At 48.4% G+C, this 15990-nt stretch overlaps 1 protein-coding gene across 1 annotated transcript; it reads left to right on the top strand.

Moving 5' to 3' along the window:
* Nucleotides 1-449: 449 nt before the first annotated feature.
* On the top strand, nucleotides 450-15716 carry LOC140455280 (zinc-binding protein A33-like). Its single transcript, XM_072550024.1, has 6 exons — nucleotides 450-1217; nucleotides 1304-1399; nucleotides 1481-1714; nucleotides 2601-2623; nucleotides 2721-2845; nucleotides 14978-15716. Exons 1-6 carry the CDS (start codon nucleotides 807-809, stop codon nucleotides 15532-15534), a joined length of 1446 nt encoding a protein of 481 aa, XP_072406125.1. The 5' UTR covers nucleotides 450-806; the 3' UTR covers nucleotides 15535-15716.
* The last annotated feature ends 274 nt before the right edge of the window (nucleotides 15717-15990 follow it).

The raw sequence follows: 15990 nt of genomic DNA, 5'->3' as shown, positions 1-15990 counted from the left end.
CACCATGTAAGATCGGCCTGCCTAAAGAAGAACAGGGGGCCCATGCGGACGTTTGTTTTTGGGCTCTGCTGATGCCTCAGCCAAATAGATGTATATGTACAAGATTGAAAAATGCACAGGATTGTAAAGGACAATGATAAATTCGAATCTGTGTTTGTAAATATGGACATATGTATGGCATGATCAAATGTACAGACCATAAAATCATTCTATGAATAAAGTATATTTTTGAAATAAAAAAAAACTTTCTTTCACATTTTCTGTAAATGCATTTTTCTTTCACACCTTCCCTCCAGAATTTCTTTCATTGCAATAACCCACATTCCGGATCATATCGGACCAAAACATTCCCAATGTTAGCGAGGGGTCCTGTTTTCCCCATACGTGGGGGCGGGGATGAAGAAATCATTTCAGATTAAAACATTCTTCACCCAGTGACTGTTTCCGAAATGCTGCAATTGTAATTTCTCACTGAAGTTGTAAACTTGTTCCGGAAGCTGCCATCCTCTTCCTTTCTGTAAACGGTCAAAGGTGAGACATCGCAAAGTTTTCTCAACAGAAATCGCGTCGCTTTCAAGTGCCGTTTAATTCCATCTTGGGGAAAGTTTACCCGAGGGAGCTGCTCCAGTCACATCCAACCGACGGCGAATGAGTCCGAGACTCGGCGATGGACGGTACCGGTGGATACAGAAAGGAAGCCCTGTATGAACTATCACCATCTCGGTGCTGCCTGAGCTGAATGTGTTCAGCAGCGCAGGGACAGTGAAAGTGAAAGGGGTTTGAATCAGGAAGTGCTGAGGGTGAACATGGCTTTCAGACAGCAGGTACAGAGTTTGACCGAGGAGGTAATCTGTCCCATTTGTCTGGATTTCTTCACCGATCCGGTTATACTGGATTGTGAACACAACTTCTGCCGCTCCTGTATCACCCAGAGTTGGGAAAGGCGAGGGAGAAACTCCTGCCCGGAATGTAGACAGGAGTTTCCGGACAGAAACCTCAGAGGAAACCGGGCCTTAGCGAATCTGGCGGAGAAAGCTCGAAAATTAAATGGGAATCCGCAAGAGAAGGAAAGTAACCATCACTGTGAGGAACATCAGGAAGAACTGAAGCTGTTTTGTGAAACAGACGAAAAATTGATCTGTCTGGTTTGTAGAGATTCCCGGGAACACAAATCTCACAACTTCATCCCGATTAAAGAAGTTGTTGGAATCTACAAGGTAAAAGGAAACAGATTCCATCCTCGAATTATTTCATCACATTTTCATGGTCTAACACTTTCATTGCTTTTCTCTCGCAATCCCAGGATCGGGTGAAATCTTCCTTGGGTTCTCTCATAGGGAAGATATCAGCGGCTCTAGAAAAGGAACAGCAGCAGAAACAGCAGATTTCCCAAATTCAGGTAAAATCTCCCTGAGTTCAGCTTCAACATTTGATTCGATCATTTGTGTTTCTTCACAGAAAAATATGTTTCATTTCACAGGAGGAATCCAGAAATCTTCAGACCCACATCACGTCCGAATTTGCTCAAATGCACCAGATGCTGACTGAGAAAGAGCAGAGTTTACTCCAAGATCTCAGGAAACAAGAGGAAAACATTCTCAAACCAATGGAGGAACATCTTCAAGAAATTCAAGAGAATTTAAATTCTATTCAGGACAAGCTCTCAAAGTTGGAAAAACAGTTGGAACAAACAGACGGAGTGATATTTCTGAAGGTGAGGGATTATATTTCAGTGAAAGTGTGACTGTGAACAGTCCCAACATGATGCAGACACCCATCCTCCTTCATTCCCCCTGTCACTATCTCCCTCTGCTCCTTTCTCCCTCATGGGCTTCTCCACTTTCCTGTTCAGTACATTTTGTCTCAATCACACTGTGTGACAGTGGATTCCACATTCTCATCACTTTCTTGATAAACAATTTGGTTCTGAACTTCCCTTTGGATTTATTTGTCCCATGATTACTTTTACAGATCCATATTTTCAGATTCCCTACAATTGGAAGCATCTTCGTTGAATCCAGCAAATCTCTGTCATTTTCTCAACATCAGAATCAGATCTTCTGTTTTATCGAGTAGTTTAATATCACCAATTAACTTTTGCACTTGTTGCTTTTTAAAATATTTTGTCCCAGTCTTCAGTATCTTTAGTGTAATATCCTCTTTCTATTCCATGTTTGCAACAATGAGAACAGGGGAGCTGGTGGGTGTAGTGGTAATGCTGCTGGACTAGTTTTCACAGATGGTGAAAGTTAACTTCAACAAAACGTTACCGACATTTTATAGAAAGGATCACCAAATGGTGACCAGGTAAACACTGTCAATTGTTGTAAAACCATTTGATTCACTAACATCCATCAGGGAAGACAATCTACTGTCCTTCCCTGGTCTGCTCTCCATATGCCTCCAGACCCAGCAATTTAGATCACTCTTGGGGATGGGTAAGGAATGTTGGTTGAGCCAGTGACACTCATACCCCATGTATTAGTGTTTTTTTTAAAATGAGAGCTCTTAATAAGATGTAACAATGTGAGTGTAATTGCTGCTTTCTGGATATAGTCAGTCAGTCTCTGTCAACTCAGATTGTGTTTGATTTATTTCAGGAGGAAATATCTCGGAAGAGGAGGTAGGACATGCAGTTTTCTGCAACTGATTGAAAATTGATGAAATTATTCAGGAAAGTCTTTCTGGTGAATTTATGATAAACTGTTTAATATTTACAGGATGAGCGATGAGCTTGGTAATGACCTGTCACTAACAGATGGTGTCCTGTCGACTGAAAAATCCAACATCTTTTTCCCGTTTCCAGTGTGGACAGAAATAGTGGAGGCCATTAAACCGAATAAAGGTCAGATCAGTTCCTTTGTGCTGATTATAATTTATAATTTAAATTGTTATGTATACAAATATCAAAGAGAGTATGTTTAAGCACTCAATTATCCAGAAACCTGGATTAATATGGCCTTGAATGTCATTGACATCAAGGCAGCACGTGACCAATTGTGACACCAAGAAGCCCCACTGAAACAGGAGTCAATGGGAATCAGGTGGAATTCTCCACTGGTGGGAATTGTACTGAACACATTGGAAGATAGTTGTGATTATGTGGAAGTGGATCATCTCCACCACTGGCCTTCACAACTGCAGCTCCTCACGTCTGTGTCCTCGGCCCAAAAACCTTCTTCAGCAGGAATGTTCCCCCCAGCATCATGTCAGAGATGGGGCTGTTTGATCATGATGCGTTGGTCAAATGGGCAGATCAATAGCAGATGGAACTTAATCCTGAAAAGTGTGAGGTGATGCACTTTGGAAGAAGTAACAAGACAAGGGGGTAGTGAATGAATGACAGGACCCTGTCAAGCTCAGAGGGATCTAACGGTGCTGATCCATAGATCAGTGAAAATGGCTGAACATGTTAATAGGGCAGTTAACAAGGTGCTCCTTGTTATCAGTTGAGACACAGATGATAAGAGCAGGGAGGTTATGTTGAAGCTGTACAGGACTTTGGTTTGGCCACAGCTGGAGTAGTGTGTGCAGTTCTGGTCTCCTTATAATAGAAAACATGTGATTGCATTGGAAGGGGGTGCAGAGGAGATTCACCAGGATGTTGTCTGGGTTGGAACATTTTGGTTATGAAGAGATAGGCTTGAGTTGTTTTCTTTCGAGCAGGGAAGACTGAGGAGGGAGAGGAAGCAGATGTTCTCTTTAATAGCAGAGTCAAAAATGAGGGGATTTAGTTTTAAGATGAAGGGTAAGAGGTTTCAGGAGTATTTGAGGAAACTCTTTCCCCCCCAGAGGGTGATGGGAATCTGGAACTCACTGCCTGGGAGGGCACGAGAGGGGGAATCACACAACTTTTATAAAAGTATATGAATGAGCATATGAAATGTCATAGCATCCAAAGCTCTGGGCCAAGAACTGGAAAGTGTGTTTCCTGTAGTGCAAGACCAATGGGTTGAAGGGTCTCTCCTGTGCTGTATGACTGTGTGACTCACATTCAGTATGTGTGCTTTATTTACTGTTATATGGACTCATATGGAGGATACTGTCAATAGACTCATGTGACAATTTACAGGGCAATTGGCTGAGAAATGCTGAATTCTCACCTGGTCATTCAGATTATTTTCTATTTTAGGCATTTTTTTTCTTGAAAATCTCTTCAGCAAAAATGGTTGCTGTACCTGGGCGAGGCTGATATGGAAACAATGCTGACCAGAACAAAAATATTGTGTGTTCATAATCAGCCGCAAAGGGTGTAGCTTCAGTGTGAGAGTGGAAAGAGGGGAGTGAAACAGAGAAATAAAATGTGTTGATAAGAGACTGAGAAAGACCTTGCTGTTACATAGCTCCATGTTATTTCCTGGGAATTCCTGAACACTTCATAATCAATGGATTATTTTTCACATGGGATTAACATTGTTAACAACTTTTGAAATTGCTCCTGATTTTGATTGGATTGGATTTGTTTGAACAGGAGAGATTCACAGTGGAGGACACAAATAACATGCCAGTAATTGACAAAGAGACGAAGGTAGGTGAGGACCTGGAAACAATCATTATCACAGAAATGGTGGTGTTGGGCATCTCATGGAGCTCATGGTAGACAAGTCTCCTGGCCCTGATGGAATGTCTCCCAGAGCACGAAAAGAGATGGTGGGAGAAATAGTAACTGCATTTGTGGTAATTTTCCAAACTTCACTGGAGCAGGTCCAGCAGATTGGAAAACAGCAAATGTGATGTCACTGTTTAAAAAGGGAGGTAGATAAAAGATGGGGAATTCTAGACTGGTTAGCTTAACTTCTGTAGTGGGGAAAATGCTCAAGTCTGTTATTGTGGAAGAGCTGGCAAGGCATTTAGATGAAAATTGTCCCCTTGGGCAGAGGCAATATGGATTCATGAAGGGCAGGCCACGCTTAACCAATCCACTGGAATTCTATGAAGACTTTACGAGCATGAAGGACAACGGTAACCCAGTAGATGTGGTGTATCTAGATTTGCAAAAAGCATTTGACAAGGGGCAGCACAAAAGGCTGCTGCATAAGATAAAGATGCAAGGCACTGACAATGTACTGGTATGTATAGAGGATTGGTTAACTAACAGGAAGCAAAGAGTGGGGATAAATGAGTGCTTTTCTGGCTGGCAATCAGTAACTAGCGGTGTGCCTCAGGAGTCCGTGTTGAGACTGCAATTATTCACAATTTACAGAGATGATTTGGAGTTAGGGACCCTGTGTAGTGTGTCAAAGTTTGTGGATGGCCCCAAGATGAGCAGTAGAACAAAGTGTGCAGAGGATTATGAAACTTTGCAGAGGGACATAGTTGAAGTGAGCAGGCAAGGGTCTGTCAGATGGAGTACAATGTTAATACATGTGAAGTCATTCATTTTGGTAGGAATCACAATGAAAAATTGCAGCACGTTGCTGTGCAGAGGGATCTGGGTGTCCTTGTGCATGAACCACAGAAGGTTGGTCTGCAGATGTAAAAGGTCATTAAGAAGCAAATGGAATTTTGTTCTTCATTGCTGAAGGGATTGTGTTTAAAAGCAGGAAGCTTAAGTCATAGCTGTATAGAGTGTAGGTGAGGTCACATCTGGAGTAATGTGTGTAGTTTTGGTCTCCTTACTTGAGAAAGGATGTACTGACACTAGCGAGGTTGCAGAGGAGGTTTACCAGGTTGTTCCCGGATTTGAGGGAGTTGGCTTATAGGGAGAGACTGAGTAGACTGGGCATTATATTCATTGCAATTTAGAAATGTGAGGAGAGATCTTATAGAAACATATAAAATTATGAAGGGAATAGATAAGATAGAAGTAGCGAGGATGTTTCCACTGGCAGGGGAAGCTGGGACAAGAGGACATCGCCTCAACATTAGGGAGAGCAGATTTAGGACTGAACTGAAAAGCAACGTCTTCACCCAGAGGGTTGTGACTCTCTGGAATTCCCTGCCCAATGAAGTAGCTGAGGCTTCCTCAGAAAATATTTTTAAAGGTAAGATAGATACATTTTTGAACAGAAAAGGAATTAAAGGTTATGGTGACAGGGCAGGTAAGTGGAGCTGAGGCCACAGAAAGATCAGCCATGATCTTATTGGATGGTGGGGCAGGGTCAAAGGGCCAGGTGGCCTACTCCTCCTCCTAGTCCTTATGTGTCCCCAGAACATTACCTGGGCGTCTGGATGAACAATCTGGACCACTTCCTCCCCTCACAGGAAACTTAGTGTCATTCAGGTCATGGATGGAACTGTGATAACTTTGTCCTGGAGCTACCACACATCCTCGAAATACTCGGCTTAAATAACCTCTCCTCGGGTTTCATCCCAACACTGTGGGTCTGGGACTGAAACTAACTTTTACTCCAATATAATGTGACTCACTAAGTCCATTACCCACTTCTCAGAAACACTGCTGTACACAGCCATCTGTTCCAAGGTCTTCTCAGAGCTAAAACAGAACCCAGAGATAAAACTACAGCAATAGATTGTTCTTACTCAGTCAGGGGGTTGAGCAATGGTGTCATCAGCCAGGGCCACAGTGGGTAGCCCTTGTCTCCTAGGAACCAGCTTGTAGGGCACCTGGGCCCTCAGACACAGCAGGGACATGAGAGTGCTCCAGGGTGTAGAAACCATGGCAGCTCCCAGGGTACTGGGGACACACCTTCAGGAAGTGGAACTGGTGATTCCAGACAATCTGCATATTAATGGATTGGAAGCACTTCCTATTGATGAACTCCACTGCATTGTCATATCGCCCTCTCAATGGGACGTGACTACAGCTGATGGTGCCCTGTACCTGGGGGACGACAGTGATGTTCCTGAATCCTACTGCCTGGGCTAAAGGACTGACCTTGACATGGGGAAACGAGAGGAACTGCTGAGAACTTGTACAGATGGCACTGATCCATTTGTGGGTGGGTGACGGAGAGATCCCACACAGATCCCCAGTGGCTCCCTGGAAGATGCCAAACACATCGAGGTTCCACAGAGCTGTCCCCTTCTCAGACACCAGAAGAGGATGGGCCCCCACTTCCTCAGCTCTCAGGGCCAGATCAGCTGTTGGGACAATTCAGCCACAAGGTCTCAGGCTGCATTGACAGGTTCCAGGCCTCACAGATTGTTTGGAAGTGGTGCCCAGTCCTGTATCGATTATGACCATACCCACCTTTGCTTTGCCCCTGCCTGCCTTGACTGTTTGCTCCTTTTCTCAGCCTCAGACGGATCCTTCTTCTCATTCTCTGTCTGGGTCCCACCCCCCTCACCAGATTGCTCAGGTTGAATGTTTTGAAGAACTGACTGATATGATTGATGAAGGCAGAGCAGTGCATGTTATCCATGTTGGACGTCAGTGAGGTGTCTGACAAGGTTCCACGAGTAGACTGGATAACAAGGTTATAACATGTGGAATACGGGGTGGTGTTCTCCCTGAAGACTGACTGGGCAGGCGGTCTACCTTGCCCGAGAGAAGGGTGGGACGTTCTCACCTGTTGACCCTCTGGAGGTAGTTGCTCAGGGGGTCATTATATCGAACGTCCCGCCCTTTGTTCCATCTGAGCTACTTCTCCCTCACCTCCTCCAGCTCAGGGTGAGGGGGAGAGCGTAAGGTAGGGCGTGGGGCGGCTCCCGCTAGGTCTCAAGGAGACCCTCCCCCTTCCCCCCACTCTCCGATGAGGGGTGATCATTTCGAGATTTATCAGATCATGAGGGAATCGTTCCAGCTGCTGGCTCTCTCGTCTCTGGGGCGCTCTTGATCAATGTGTTCGGCTGTTAACGGAAAAGCTGGTGGTTCAAGACCACCCCCAGCAGAGCGATCGCTGATTTCTCTCGATCCGTTAAAATCATGAGGGGCATGGATAAGGTAAACGAACCAAGCTCACTTCCAGGTACATGAGTCTAAAACTACAGGGCATAGGTTTAAGGTGAATGGAGGGGGTTGGGGGGAGAGAGGCGAAAGATTTAAAAGGGATTTAAGGGTCAACGTTTTCACGTACACTACCGACTATGTATGGAAAGAGCTGCCAGAGGAAGTGGTGGAGGCTGGTACAATTACAACATTTAAAAGGCATTTAAATGGGTAGATGAGTAGGAAGGGTCTGGAGAGATATGGGTCAAATGCCGGTATATGGAATCAGATTAATTGAGGATATCTGATCAGCAGATGTTTGCTTCCATGCTGTACAACTCTATGACTCTAAATTCTTCAGTTAGTTTATTACTTCTGTTTCCAAAGTGGAAGGGAATTTATGAATGTGAAAGTGAGTTCAACACTTATTTTTTAAAACATAGGAAGGAAAGAAACTCAAAAGCTGACAACTCAAAGCAATGTCCATGTGAAAATCCCATGTGAACATTGTACATCAGAAACAGGGGCAGGAGTGACCCCGAGAGCTTGCCCTGTCATTCATAAAGATGGCGGCTGATCTGATTGTGACCTTAACTCCATTTTCCTGCCTGACTCCCACAACCTTCGACTCCCTCATTGATCAAAAACCTGTTTAACTCAGATTCGAATCTATTCAATGAACTGGGCTCCACTGCTCTCGAGGGGAAGAGAATTCCAAAGATTAATGATCCCGAGACACAAAATCCCTCCCCATCTCCATGTTAATTGGCAGGACCCTGACTTTGAAACTCTATCCCTGGTTCCAGGTTCCCCCACGATGGGAAACAGCCTCTCAATATCTACTCTGTCAACACCTTCACCATCTTATACACTTCAATAAGAACCTCTCATTCCTCTAAACTCCAATAAGTACAGCCCCAGCCTGAAACCTTCCATCACAAGGGAACTGCTTCATCCCAGGAACCCACCGAGTGAACATTCTCTGACCTGTCCCCACTGTTTCAATAAAGCTCTTTCCCAATGGCCCCGACCTCAGTCTACCCAGTACCAGCTGGATTCCTTTCCATGACATTGGATTTCAGGAGGTTTAATTGGTATTTTGAGAACAGATTCAGCATTTTTATTTCCAATTTTGTGAAAACCCATTTCACTCCCTCATGATATTGGAAAATAATGAATGACAGTGGGACTCCCACAAACAGGAGCTTGTTCTCACTGAGGCAGCTGGAGCAATATTCCATTGGGTGAAAAGTGAGAGAAAATCCGAATTAGGCTGGAATAAGAGTAATGCAGTGGATTTGAAAATGTTTGGAGACATGAAAGACTTTTTTTATTTCAAAAATATAACTTTATTCATAAAATAATTTGATGGTCTGTACAGTTGATCATGCCATACATACATAAACATTAACATCCAGAGATCAGAATGTATTATTTTTATAAACATGTCTGTACATTTTTCATTCATATGTCCGTATATTTAGCTGAGGCGTCAGCAGAGCCCAAATGACTGCATGGGCCCCCTGTTCTTTAGGCAGGCTGACGTTACACAGTGGTCTTTCCCCATTGTGCCTTGGCGGCAGCTGCCCCAAGCTTCAGCGCGTCCCTCAACACGTAGTCCTGGACCTTGGAATGTGCCAGTCTGCAACACTCAGTCAGGGTCAGCTCCTTCAGCTGGAAGATCAACAGGTTTCGGACCGCCCAGAGAGCGTCCTTCACCGAGTTGATGATCCTCCAGGCACAGTTAATGTTCATCTCGGTGTGGGTCCCGGGGAACAGGCCGTAGAGCACGGAGTCCCGCGTCACGGCGCTGCTCGGGACGAACCTCGACAAGCACCATTGCATTCCTCTCCAGACTTCCTCTGCATCGGCACATTCCAGAAGGAGGTGTGTGACAGTCTCGTCCCCCCCGCAGCCACTTCGAGGGCAGTGTGCAGTGCAGCTGAGAGTCCAGGCGTGCATAAAGGATCTCACAGGCAGAGCCCTTCTCACCACCAGCCAAGCCATGTCTTGGTGTTTGTTGGAAAGTTCTGGCGATGAGGCATTCTGCCAAATGACTTTGACAGTCTGCTCAGGGAACCGCTCGACAGGATCCGCCCTCTACTTTTCCCGAAGGGAATCAAGGACACTACGTGCTGACCACTTCCTGATGGACTTGTGGTCAAAGGTGTTTTTCTTCATAAACTTCTCCACGAAGGACAGGTGGTACAGAACGGTCCAACTACTCGGAGCGTTCCGCGGCAGCGAGGCCAGGCCCATCCTTCGCAACACCGGGGACAGGTAGAATCTCAGAACATAGTGACACTTGGTGTTTGCATACCGGGGATCCACACACAGCTTGATGCAGCCACACACAAAGGTGGCCATCAGGGTGAGGGTGGCATTGGGTGTATTTTCTCCCCCGTTGTCCAGATCTTTGTACAGCGAGTCCCTTCGGACCCGGTCCATCTTTGACTTTCACATAAATTGGAAGATGGCCCGGGTGACTGCAGCGGCACAGGTTCTGGGAATAGGCCAGACCTGTGCCACGTATAACAGCAATGACAGTGCCTCACACCTGATGACCAGGTTTTTACCCACGATGAAGAGAGACCGTAGCTTCCATCTGCCTAGTTTCTGCCTCACTTTGCTGATTCGCTCCTCCCAAGACTTAGCGCACGCCCCAGCCACTCCGAACCAAATACCCAGCACCTTCAGGTGGTCGGTCCTGACGGTGAAGGGGATCGAGGATTGGTCGGCCCAGTTCCCGAAAAGCATGGCCTCGCTCTTGCCTCGGTTTACTTTGGCCCCCGAGGCCCGTTCGAACTGGTCACATATGCACTTGAGTCTGTGCACGGACAGCAGATCCGAGCAGAAAACGGCGACATCATCCATGTACAGGGAGGCCTTAACCTGCAGGCCCCTGCTGCCAGGAATAGTCACCCCTCTCAGGCTCGCATCCTTCCTGATGGATTCGGCAAATGGCTCGATGCAGTACACAAACAAGGCAGGAGAGAGAGGGCAGCTCTATCTGACTCCAGATCTGACTGGGAAGCTATCTGATTCCCACCCATTGATTGAGACTGCACTGACAATGTTGGTGCAGAGCAGTCTGATCCAATTGCAGATTCCCTCCTCAAAACCCATTTTGGAGAGAACATCTCTCATATACCTGTGTGATATCCTGTAAAAGGCTTTCTCCTGGTCCAGGCTGATCAGACAGGTGTCCAACCCTCTGTCCTGTAGGTGATCGTATCCCTGAGGAGTGCAAGACTCTCAGTGATCTTCCTGCCCAGTATAGCACAGGTTTGGTCAGGGTGAATCACCGACCCTAGGGCAGACCTGACCCAGTTGGCAATTACCTTTGACAGAACTTTGTAATCCGCATTCAACAGTGAGATTGGTCTCCAATTTTTGAGTTCCTCCCTCTCCCCCTTCCGCTTGTAGATGAGGGTGATGATGCCTTTCCTCATGGATTCACTCATGGTACCTGCCTGAAGCATACTGACATACACCTCCAGCAGGTCCTGGCCAATCAAGTCCCACAGAGCCAAATAGAGCTCAACCAGTAAGCCGAAGGACTCGAGGGCCTTGGTCAGCTCTCCCAGAGATAGCGGCTGGTCCGGCCTCTCCTGTGTTCTGTCGTCTAAGACCTCCGTGATAGAGGACAGGAACGACTGGGAGGCCGCGCTGTCGGTTGGCTTCGAGTCATACAGGCTGGCATAGAAGGATTTGCAGATCCTTATGCCGTCAGCCTGAGATGACGTTATCGAGCCATCTTCTTCCTTCAGGCTGCTGAGCACAGAGCTCTCTTTGTGCACCTTCTGGAAGAAGAAACGTGAGCACATCTCGTCCTGCTCCACCAAGCGGACCCTGGACCGGAAGATTATCCTGGAGGCCTCCGAGGCAAAGAGTGAGGCTTGTTGGCCCTTCACCTCCTTGAGGTCCTCCGTGACATCGACCCCCATCATCTGTAGCAGGAGCAGGTTCTGCATACTTTCCTGGAGCTGGGACAGTTTTCCCCGCCTCTCTCTCTTGCCTTCTGAACACCTTTGAGGATGTAGAACCTCTTGATGTTCCCTTTTACTGTTTCCTACCAGTCTGCTGGGGACTCAAAGAGGGGCTTCACGGTTCTCCAACCCTCTTGAGCTCCTCAATGTTTCCTGGGGTCAACAGCTTTGTGTTTAGCTTCCACGTTCCCTTACCCGCCCGCTGCTCGTCCTGTAGGTGACAGTCGGCCAGCAGGAGGCAGTGGTCAGAGAAGAACACCGGCTTGACGTCGGTGGATCTGACCGAGAGCGTTCGGGACACAAACAGGTCATCTATCCTTGAGCGGATAGACCCGTCTGTCCGTGACCAGGTATATCTACACTGCGCTCCATCTGCAGGGGTGCTGAAGATGTCGTGCAGCTGTCCAGTTTACTGTCCCCACCCCCCCCTGTCGGATCGTCCATCTGCATCAATGATACAGTTGAAGTCTCCGGCCAGAATGACCGGCCTGGACGTAGCCAGCAACAGTGGAAGCTGCTGCAGGACTGCCAACCGTTCCCTCTTACCCACTGGGGCGTACACATTAATCAGTCTCAGGGGAGCATTCCTGTACGTGACGTCGGTGACGAGGAGGTGCCCGCCCACCACGTCCTTAACCTCGGAGATGGTGAAGTTGCCTCCTCGCAACAGGATACCCAGGCCGGAGGCGCGGCTATCGTTGCCCCCCCGACCACACTGGGCCCACAAGTTCTACCATCTCCTGTAGCTGCTGAGGTGCAGTATCCCACACTCCTGCAGAAACAGGACATCAGCTTTCACATTGCCCAGGAAGGCCATCGTAGAAACACATCGTGTAGCTGATTTGATGCTACACACATTGATGTTGGCAATTTTAAACCCCATTTTAACAGTTTACGAGGTTACCAGTGTCCATTTTCTTCTGGTCTTGCCCCTCTGGGGTAGCTGCGTGCATCCCCGTGGTGACGGCAAACTGCTGGACCCTCCCAGGGCTGAGGTAGCTGTCCAGCTCCACGCTGGGGCCATTTCCCCGCTCTGGTGTCATCGTGTCAGGCCCAGGGTCCGCACCGTCCAGTTCTCCATCTGACACCAGGGCTGTCACAGGACCGCTGCTCCCAGTTACCTGGAGCTGTGGGCCGGTGGGTACCCCTTGGTTCTCACCGGGTAGGGGGAGGCCTTTACCCATCCCCTCAGAGGGATCGTCTTTCCCTGTTTGGGCAGTGCTGCCCTCCTTTTTCCCCACGGCGCTCTGTTTCTTCCTCAGGTGACGACCCTCCTTGCACCCGTCCTCACCATCGGAAGAGCTGCCTGTATCCTCGTCGTGAAGGTGTCGCTTCCCCCTTCGCTGGGTGGCTTTGGGGGCCTGGTGAGGTTTTCTCTTCCTGCTTTTGACAGTAATCCAATCCTCTGCCTCCTTTGCTCCCTCCTCTTTCATTTCCTCCGTCTGTCTTGAAGGAGCTTGGGTCGCCTGCTGCATCTCCCCACTGTCTGCTGTTTGCTCCACTACAGCCTGCCCTTCCTTCTGGGTACCTCCAGACACCGTTCCTGTGCTGTTTTGTGGTACCTTGCTGGTCTTAGTCGGTCCACGGCTCGTGTTGCCACCTCGGGCCATCTGTGCGTCGGTGGCAGCCCCTCGTCTTGGGCAGGCCTTGTACATGTGGCCCGCCTCTCCGCACAGATTACAGTTCTTGGCCTCCTTACATTCCTTGGTCGGGTGGCCTTCCTGCTTGCAGTTTCGGCAGACGGTCACCTTACAATCTGCTGCCATGAAAGACATAAATTTGGATAATTTATTTTCCATGTTTAGCAAATTTGCAGGATTTGCAGGGATCACTCTCAAGATCCACATTTATTACCCACCTCAAACTGCACTTCGCAATATGATGCTGATCCATATTCTTCTGCTCAATGCACACATCCCTCCCACACACATTCCCCTCACACTAAACCTCACACCCAAAGCTCACAAATACACAATCCCCTCCCGAACTCTCTCACATGCACGATTCACTCTTGCATCCTCATCTCACCACCAACTCTACACACAAATACTGCAGCGTGTTCACCCCTGTCCGACATACTCACCACCCCACACACACATCCCTCTCCCCCACACACATTCCCCACTTCTACACATACCCCTCATTCTAACACACAAACACGCCCTGCAATGCACACACAGACACAGCCACATCCTACATCATACACTCCCACATCACAACCCCCAGACACACACATCCCCCTCCCCCCAAACACACATACACACATCCCCCTCCTCCCAAACACGTTCCCCTCCACCTCACAAATAGGTTCCCCTGCCCCTCACACACACTTCCCCCTCCCCCACACAAACTTCCCTCTCCCCACACACACATGACCCCACCCACAACACACATCCCCCTCCCCCAACGCACACCCCCCTCCCCCCACACACAACCCCTCTGCACCACACACGTACCCCTCCCCCCACACACACGCCCCCCTGATCCCCCACAGACACGTCAGCCTCCCCCCATACAAACCTCTCCCTCCCACCACTCACATGTCTCCCTGCCCCCCACATACAGGTCCCCCCTCTCCGCATCCCCACACATATGGCCCCCTCTTCCCCAACCGACGACCCCTCTCCCCCAACACACATTTCCCCCTTCCCCCGCCACACACATTCCTGTCCCACCCCTGCAGACTGGTCCCCCTTCCCCTACACACACGCACTCCTCCCCCCTCACACACACATTTCCCTCCCCCCAACACATCCTCCTCCCCTCACCTCCACACATCCACCTCCCTCCCCCACACACGGGTCCCCCTCCCCCCCTACACATCCCCCTCCCCCCCACACATCCCCCTCCCCCCACACACACATCCCTCTCCCCCAAACACACATCCCTCTCCCCCACACACACATCGCTCTCCCCAACACACACCTCCCCCTCCTACCCCCCCCACACACCTCCCCCTCCCATTCCCACACATATCCCCCTCCCACTCCCACACACATCCCACTCCCACACACACACATCCCCTTCCCACTCCTACACAAACACCTCCCCCTCCCCCCACACACACGTCTCCCTTCCCCCCTACACACATACCTCCCCCTACCCCCCACTGACCATGCCCAGGGACTGTCTCTAATTCTCTGTGTTTCTCTCCCAGTCTCTGTGACCCTGGATGTGGAAACAGCGAATCCTCACCTCGTGGTCTCTGAGGATCTGAAAAGTTTCAGACTGACCCGGACCCAGAGGAGTCTCCCTGACACCGAGAAGAGGTTTACAAACTGGGACTGTGTCCTGGGATCAGAGGGATTCACATCAGGGAGACATTACTGGGAGGTGGAGGTGGGGAAGATGTTGGACTGGAATCTGGGAGTTGCCTCAGAGTCTGTGGAGAGGAAGAGAGAGGTCAGACTGATCCCGGGGAATGGATTCTGGACCTTGGGGCGGGTTGAGGATCAGTTTTATATAAACTCCTCTCCTCGATCCCCTCTCCCTGTCGGTCTGATCCCCAGGAAGATGGGAGTTTATCTCAGTTATGAATCTGGGACAGTTTCATTTTACAACGTGGACACCAAGTCCCATCTCCACACCTTCACTGGGAATAAATTCACTGGGAAACTTTATCCTTTCTTCGGGGCCTCGGATTATACTTCCCTTGGGATTTTTCCTGTTTATTACTTTTTCGAGCGTTTGTTTTTCCCGAGAATCAGCTGTTAAAAGGGTGGGGCCTCCCTGACATCACAATGACCCCTGGGTTTAGGGTCTGGGTCAGAGATTGGGGTCAGAAACCTCCAATTGACAACAGGATGTCACTGAATGTGTTATTGAATTCTGAGATTATACTTTGTAACATCACAACCAAACTGTCAATAAATCAGATACAAATATAAATGTCAGATGGTGAAAATAAAAAGTAAATCAAATATCTTGTGTCTCTCCTTCCTTCATTTACTCCCTGCTTCAGTCCCATCCTCCATCTCTTCACCTGTTTCCCAGTCTGGAGCTGGGATTTCTCTGTGTTTCTCACTCTGCACCCGGAACATGAAATCCTGAAGGAGAAATCCAAACACTGAAAGGTGTGACATAGCTGCATTTACATAGCATCCTCTATTGAGCTGCTTGTGTCATTGGGGAGGGGATTTATAGAATCTTTCTCAGGATATGCAATATCCC

The sequence above is a fragment of the Chiloscyllium punctatum genome, chromosome 30, assembly GCF_047496795.1.
Source record: "Chiloscyllium punctatum isolate Juve2018m chromosome 30, sChiPun1.3, whole genome shotgun sequence".
NCBI lineage: Eukaryota > Metazoa > Chordata > Chondrichthyes > Orectolobiformes > Hemiscylliidae > Chiloscyllium > Chiloscyllium punctatum.
This window is presented reverse-complemented; position numbering and strand designations above follow the sequence as displayed.

What these genes read in the sequence shown, in the direction of transcription:
- LOC140455280 (XM_072550024.1), top strand. Translation starts at nt 807, where the DNA reads ATGGCTTTCAGACAGCAGGTACAGAGTTTGACCGAGGAGGTAATCTGT. An exon ending in AAGTTGTTGGAATCTACAAG is followed by an intron (nt 1,218 to 1,303) that starts GTAAAAGGAAAC and finishes TCGCAATCCCAG; the next exon opens with GATCGGGTGAAATCTTCCTT. An exon ending in ACGGAGTGATATTTCTGAAG is followed by an intron (nt 1,715 to 2,600) that starts GTGAGGGATTAT and finishes GATTTATTTCAG; the next exon opens with GAGGAAATATCTCGGAAGAG.